At 44.5% G+C, this 7623-nt stretch overlaps 1 protein-coding gene across 2 annotated transcripts; it reads left to right on the top strand.

Annotated features, from left to right (window-relative positions):
• The first annotated feature begins 420 nt into the window (after positions 1-420).
• On the top strand, positions 421-7180 carry LOC103756036 (L-lactate dehydrogenase A chain). Of its 2 annotated transcripts, none has more exons than XM_018076046.2 (8): positions 421-529; positions 1943-2077; positions 2831-2948; positions 3642-3815; positions 4542-4715; positions 5493-5610; positions 6041-6164; positions 6350-7180. In XM_018076046.2, the coding sequence occupies exons 2-8, from the start codon at positions 1952-1954 to the stop codon at positions 6512-6514; spliced, it is 999 nt and encodes a 332-aa protein (XP_017931535.1). In that variant the 5' UTR covers positions 421-529; positions 1943-1951; the 3' UTR covers positions 6515-7180. The 2 variants fall into 2 exon arrangements, with proteins under 2 accessions (XP_017931535.1, XP_029816882.1); XM_029961022.1 differs by having other exon boundaries at positions 506-529; positions 1946-2077.
• Positions 7181-7623: the final 443 nt, after the last annotated feature.

The raw sequence follows: 7623 nt of genomic DNA, 5'->3' as shown, positions 1-7623 counted from the left end.
GCGTGGGAATTGGACATATAAATATACGGAAAGGGGAAGTAAGCAAACCCCCCAAACATTTATTGATTTAGGTGGAAACTAGAAGCAGGTTTCCAGCCACTGGACAAGACGCTCCACCCGGAAGGGGCGCACAGGGGTGGAAAACGAGGGCAGGAACGCTTAAAATTCCCCTCAGCTCTCCAGAGCCGGAGAGTTTGCTCTCATTCATCCCGGCTAATAATCGGAAGAGGGGAACCTTCCCCGACGACAGCCTTGAGACGAGCCTTGAGGGGCTGCGCGGCTGAGCCGCTCAGTGCCCGCCCCAGCTCCTCTCGGCGCCGGCCGCTCGCCTCGCTTCACCCTTTCGGCAACTTCCCCGCTCCTTCCCTCTCCTCCTTCCCCCTCCCCTCTCTCCACCCCGACGTGTCTGCGGGCACGTCCCCACCATCGCAGCCCGCCCGCCTCAGCGTCAGCCGCCGGCCCCTAATTTAAGGCGGGGCCGCCTCCCCCCCGCCTTGTCGCCACCGCCGCGCTTGTGTGAGGACGCTCGGTAGGTGCGATCGCCGTGGCGGGTTGGGACGGGTGTGGGAAGGCGGAATGCAGGAAGAGGGGGTGCAGGCGGTGTTGTCCCCTCGTCCCGGCCGAGGAGGTATCGGGCACAGCCTTGGATTTGAGCCAATCCGGCGTGATTTCCACTCACAACCCCCCCCCATGCTCTCCCCTCCCTCCATCCCCTTGAACATCCGTGGATTAACTTGCTTCCCTTAATCGGTGCGCGTGGCCCCAGGGAGCGAGATGGAAAAGGGACGTCAGGATGGGCTCAGGGCTGCGTTTGAAATACAGCGTTAATATACCACCTATTACTCCCCTGACCTGCTTCTTTCGGGGGAACGGCACTTCAAAAGCAAACATTTTTGAGCATTAAGTGTAACAGAAATGCTTGAGTGGATGCCTTTCATCAGCTCTGCACATTAAAGTGCTTATAGTGCAACGGGAGGACTTGGCACATGGAGAGTGTGCACTACAGTGGCCACGCTTCAGGAGGCTTCTGCAAATGAATACTGACGTAGCTCGGTTGATTTTAACTAAATATGGGCACTGCTGGCTTCCTGTCCCTTCCCCCAGCCTCAAAACGCACAGTCCTTCCCCGCTCTGCTTGGCTTTTCCCGCTCTGAACGAGTTGCCGCCTGTTCAGTACTAACTTGAGAGTCGCGTTGTGTCCGTACTCGCACCCGTCTGTGAGTCTGCTCCTGCCCTGGGCTCTTCAGGCTGCTCCCAGTGCAGCTCCCAGTGCAGCACCATTTCCTATGAAAGCGTGGTGCCGCTCTGCAGGGAGCCGGCCGTCGTCACTGTGCCATTTCGGCACACCCGTGACTCTCAGAACCCGTGTAACCAGGCTGCTGTGATTGCGTGGGGGAGAGATGGTAACACCACACTCCAGCCATCTTAATTCAAAACCGTGCAGTTTCACTTTAAAGCAAATTCATAAAGTTGAATTCAAGAATCATGCTGTGCTGAAGAAAGGCTTGCCTAAGTGTTGCACAACTTCAGTTCTGGAAAGGCTTCAGGGCACAGAATACCAGTTTTTCAGGGCAGTAGAACAGAGTGCCAGACCATGCTGTGCTTAGAAGTACTAAAATGGCTTCCTCTACTTCAGTGTAATATGGATGGCCATTTAGAACATTCTACTGCTGCTGCTGGAGTGCCACCAGCTATACAATCAGCGGGTCTCAGGCTGTATTTGAGGGAAAGCTATAGTGAGCTTAAACAGAGGATTGCCATCAATAATTAATTTTTGCAATAATTTTGTGGTGAACAGGCAGTATTGCTGGATGTTTTAGGCATGTGTTTTATATCCATTTTCTTACCATCCTGGAATAAAGTCTGTCTTGCTTGATAAAAATATTCTGGTGTCAGTAAAAGCTCCAAAGCTTGGAGAAATAATCTGTTGCTTTCCTTTCAGCAGTGCACCATGTCTCTCAAGGATCAGCTCATCCACAGTCTCCACAAAGAGGAGCACAGTCATGCCCAAAATAAGATTAGTGTGGTTGGTGTGGGTGCAGTTGGAATGGCCTGTGCTATCAGCATCCTGATGAAGGTAAGTGTCAAGCTTGGATGAAGCAGCAGAAGAACCTGAGACTTAAAAGGGGGGCCAAAAAATAATCTCCCTTATTAGACTAAGCACACAAGATGAATTTCTGGTTTTCACTTTGTTTGGGCCCAAAGTGAAGCAGCAGTTTTCAGGCTATTGACACAGAACAAATAGCTGCAGTTTGCCACAGTACCAGATAGAATGTAGTTTATGTATAATTTTAAGAGCTGCATATACCTTTGAGGGACTTCCAGACTCCCTTCCAAGTAGGAGTTCTCTAACACTCCAAAATACAAAAAGATTAAGAACTGAGGAGTCATTTTGTCTTAAGCAGAGTGGACAGTGGAATAATTCTCGGTAGTGTGGTCTGGAAAAATTGGTCCTTGACACTCTGAATGATTTGTACTCTGTAGTCCATTATCATATTGAAAATGCTGTGGTTAATACCAGGCTTGCTTTTCTTAACTGTCAAATGGGTTGCTTATGAACCGCTATTAAATTATTCTTCATTATTGTCCTGCTAAATTGTACAACTATTTCCACACAGAATGTGGTTATGAAAAGTATGAAACGAACTCAAAAAAATGGATATCCCAGGAGACTAATTTAAGGACTCTGGGAAAGAGTAAAGTGTTGCAGATAAGCAAAACTGCTTAAGCAGATCATGGCTTTCAAAATAATTGTAACTTCACAGTTTACAAACTGGGGGTTTTGCTCAAAGGGGCAGTAAACTTACCATTAAAATTTGGTCTCTTGCAGGACTTGGCTGATGAACTTGCCCTTGTTGATGTTGTGGAGGACAAACTCAGAGGAGAGATGCTGGATCTCCAGCATGGCAGCCTCTTCCTTAAAACACCGAAGATTGTCTCTGGCAAAGGCAAGTAGTTTGCTCTAATGTGCTCATTATCTCTAAATGGAGAGAGTCACTTCAGGTCTCTCACTGGTCATCCAAGCCTGTTACCCTAAGTGTTAGGAGGAAAGCTCACGGAAATAGTACTCAGCTGACATTGTTTCATGTACCTTGTTACAGCCAGTCCAGCTAGGAATTACCTTCCAGAGTTCATTACTTGGTACAGCAAGGTGAAAGTACATCTGCACCTCTGAGAACTTTATTTCATAGCCAGTTAACTCCCTGAATACATTACTCCTTACTTCATGGCTAAAAATATCTGATGGATTTAGGTTTAGCGGCAGCCTTGAGTAGGGCAAAGGCTTAATGAGCTTTAGTTACTGTGTAACATATTAGTTACTGGGCGGCTACAGTGCCCACAGGTGGCAGGTTACGAGGGCAGAACATTCTTCCTCTTCTACGCAGCACTTGCACTGAATGCTATCCCTATTCCCATCTGTGCCTGAGAAGCATGGACTATCACTGTCCACATCTGCACGCTAAGTTGTTGACGTGCCTCGAGGTTGCTGCTTGCAGCAAAGTCTAGGGTAACAATTATTGGGAGAATTACTGCACCTTCAAACTTCAGAATTTTAGATCTCAATATGAAAAGGAACTGAGAACTCATGTTCTGAACCATGTGTAGAAAGAGGTTGTGTTTGACACCACTTTTGTCTGCAGATTACAGCGTGACTGCACACTCCAAGCTGGTCATTGTCACTGCTGGTGCCCGTCAGCAGGAAGGAGAGAGCCGCCTTAACTTGGTCCAGCGCAACGTCAACATCTTCAAATTCATCATTCCCAACGTCGTTAAATACAGTCCTGACTGCAAGCTGCTTATTGTCTCAAACCCAGGTTTGTCTTGTGTTGCCTTAAGAGGATTTGGCTTAGAGAATAGTGTTTCTTCAGTAACGTGGCATTAGTGTACTAACATGACCAGCACAGGCTTTTAGAAAGTACTTATACTGGGGAAGAAAAGGCTCAAGGGAGACCTTGGAGGTAGTGATAGGGCAAGGGGTAATGGCTTAAACTGAAAGAGGTAGATTTAGATTAGATATAAGGAAGAAATTCTTTATTGTGAAGGTGGTGAGACATGGGAACAGGTGGCCCAGACAAGTTGTGGATGCCCCATCCCTGGAAGCGTTCAAGGCCAGGCTGGATGGGGCTTTGAGCAACGTGGTCTAGTGGAAGGTGTCCCTACCCATGGCAGTGGGTTGGAATGAGATGGTCTTAAAGGTCCCTTCCAACACAAACTGTTCTGTCATATCCACATAGCAAAAACTGTCATCTTCCTTCCATGCTCAGCAGTCTGTTCTTATAAAAAGACATTTCCTCTAACCTGGGTTTTCAGTCCAAGTGATCCTTAGCACACGACTCAGTAAGGGACATTGGTAATTGCATGCAGAGCTGAGAGGCTGTTTAATAAAAATGGTTATATTGGCCCACTGCAGAGCCTGGCCACTGGCATGGCTTTATGCTCTGCTTCATGCAACTAACATGCAGATAAAACACTTACAGATGAGTGGAAGGTACCATCCTAGTTATCAAACTGCTCATGAGTGGCACTTGCTCTGTTTACAGTGGATATTTTGACCTATGTGGCCTGGAAGATCAGTGGCTTTCCTAAACATCGTGTTATTGGTAGTGGCTGCAATCTGGACTCCGCCCGTTTCCGCCACCTCATGGGAGAAAGGCTGGGCATCCATCCTCTCAGCTGCCATGGATGGATTGTTGGAGAGCATGGAGATTCCAGTGGTAAGAGTGAAATCTGACTGGTTGTTACACAAAACTTTCTGATACTTTGTTAGCAAGAAACACCTCGAAAAGCTACAGTAAAACTGCTCAAAAACCTTTGCACAGCAGCACCTTAAAAATGCAACTCTTGGTTTAAGTCTTTAGCTGCACAGAGTAGTAACCCTAGATGATCTATATTTGACCTGTGTGACTGCTTGGAAAGGTCATTACTGTAATCTGAGGTGGCTAAACATTTCTAGGCTAAGTTGTTCCCGTAACTCCTCAAAAAACCCAAACTGAAGCAGCAAGAGGATAAAGTTCTCTGCAAGGGACTCTCCTACTGGTAGTCACTCAGTTGCCTTTACTGGCATCTGTTAGGCACTATATATAGGAACTGAAATGCAGAGGCAAGTCTGGAGGACAGGAGAAAGAGCAACTTTCTCCTTGCTTAACCCGTAGTTTTCCAAGCAGCACCAAAGCAGTACTGTGCTTCCTGGCACTTGGGAGGAAGCATTTGGAATCAATTCTTACTTTGAGAAGGCTTTGCAAAATACAGTTACTGTCATTTTTAGTTCATGTTGCCCAGGTGCTTTAATGCTGTGGCATCATATGTTTATATGCTCCTAGGTTCTCAGCCTGCAATTTAGATTGGCCTTGTAGGTCACACTATATTTAAAGTCATATCTAAATCAGAAGTGATATGTTGCAGATGAATCCAGCTAGATCTTATGTTAACTGTTAGTTTGAGGACAAAGCTAAATATTCTTGTGAGATAATTAATCTATGTGCAACTCTCAGTACCTGTTTGGAGTGGAGTGAATGTTGCTGGTGTCTCCCTGAAGACTCTTCATCCAGACTTGGGAACTGATGCAGACAAGGAACACTGGAAGGAGGTCCATAAGCAGGTCGTGGACAGGTAAATACTGCTTTGACTTTTTTTACTGCAACATGAGAACAAATCATAAAGAGCTAAAACATCTCTGAACTGCTGTACCCAGATGTGGTTTCATACATACCAGAGTAGGCCAAAACAAATGTCAGGATAAAAACATAATAGAACTTGAAAGTATTTTAAGCATTAACGTAGATCTAGCAGAGTTAAGTTTTCATGATTAGTAAACTTTAAATTAGGGAAGTCCTTTGGCTTCCAGTATAACTGGGGGGAGTAGTGTAAAATGCAAACAGAACTACTCACTGCTGAGTTTATTTCAGTCCTGCCAACAAATCAGTGAAGCAGCTTCTGATGCCTCCAAGTTGCTTAAGGCCCCTCCAAAAGCCCTTCTTACAAGCTTTAAGCACTTCAGTTGACAGTATTTGTTTTTTAATGAGTGTCTCTGTCTCTGCAGTGCCTACGAGGTGATCAAACTGAAGGGGTACACGTCATGGGCTATTGGCCTTTCTGTGGGAGATCTAGCTGAAACTATTATGAAGAATTTGAGAAGAGTGCACCCGGTCTCTACAATTGTTAAGGTGAGAAGCCCCTTTTTGCTAACTTCTGTCTTACTGAGAACTAAAACACTTGGGAACTCTAAAGAACACTGATCACTTTCTAGTTTAATTTCAGCTAAATTTAGTTGTGTTTTCCTCATAAGATATTCTGTGAAATATGCAGACACGCACAAATTCTAGCCTAATAATCCTTACCTACTTTTCAGGGCTTACATGGAATAAAAGAGGATGTCTTCCTAAGTGTTCCTTGCGTACTGGGCAATAATGGCATCACTGATGTAGTAAAGATGATCCTAAAACCTGAGGAAGAAGACAAATTAAGGAAGAGTGCAGATACACTCTGGGCAATCCAGAAGGAACTACAGTTTTAATTCTGCCCAAGCAGTTCTTTGGCTCTTTGCAGTTTAACGGGTTTAGTGGTTTGTCTTACGTTGCACTTTTCAAGTAAGTCAAATCTTTCAATGTATGTATCTCGACTAGAACACACAAAAAGCTCAGATCTGAACAAATGAGTTTCCTGAAGATACTATTAGGAAACTATTCTACGGTTTTCCCTGCTCACAGACACCCATGTTCTTAGCCAGAGCTAGATAACCTAGTCAGTCTTGTTCAGTGAAGTGGTACAACAGAAATCCAGCATTCAAAGCAGCACTGCCTAAAAAACCCTTTGCCTTTTCCTCATCTTGTTTCATGTTGGCTCAGAAGAATAACTAACTAATTGCTACACAGTGTGAAACCAAAGACTATTTTCTTGCAGTTAAGGGATTGTCAAGCCAATTGACCAACCTTCTCTGCCAGCTGAATAGCTTAAATATTTCACTGTTGATAGGTCCAAGTGTATTTTCCTAACACTGCTTTGGAATTTTTGTGGATACTTTTTTTTAGAGAACCTTATTTTTGTGTACTATATCAGTCTAGTTGTAAGTTCTGTCTCCTGAGCATGTTTAAAAAAAAATGTTATGGTTTCTCTGTGCAACAAGACAGTGACTGTCCAACTGTAGTACCAGCTCCAACACAAAATAAACCACAAACTGTTATTTCTGTCTCCTTGTTTTTCTTTCTAGGGCTTGGTCTCCAAAACAACTCTGCTTGCACTCATCTAAGTCAAACAATATTATTTCTCAAGTCACACTAACAAAAATAGCACCTGTATAATAATATGGGCAGCTAATCTGTTGTAGGCTCCAGATATTTATGTAGTGAACTTTCTTACAGTCTCAAGATAGGAATGAAAAAACAGTAATAGAAGTATTTAAATACTCAGAACTTCAGATGGAAATCAAGTTTGATGCACAGAAACAGGCTCAATTGCCATGATGTGAGTGGAGTGGAGAAACATGCATTACTTTGTCGCATTATAAAGAAAAAAACCCTCTCTGCATCAAATACTTGGCATCCATAAAAAGTCAGCTTGCTGCTAAGCATAACAAAGCATCTCCTCTGGAAAAGCAGCCATGGATAGAAACAATGACCAAGTTAC

Source organism: Manacus vitellinus, unplaced genomic scaffold (assembly GCF_001715985.3).
Source record: "Manacus vitellinus isolate BGI_N305 unplaced genomic scaffold, ASM171598v3 scaffold_30_pilon, whole genome shotgun sequence".
Taxonomy (NCBI): Eukaryota; Metazoa; Chordata; class Aves; order Passeriformes; family Pipridae; genus Manacus; species Manacus vitellinus.
Note: the sequence above shows the minus strand (reverse complement) of the source record. Positions and strands in the feature narration are given on the sequence as shown.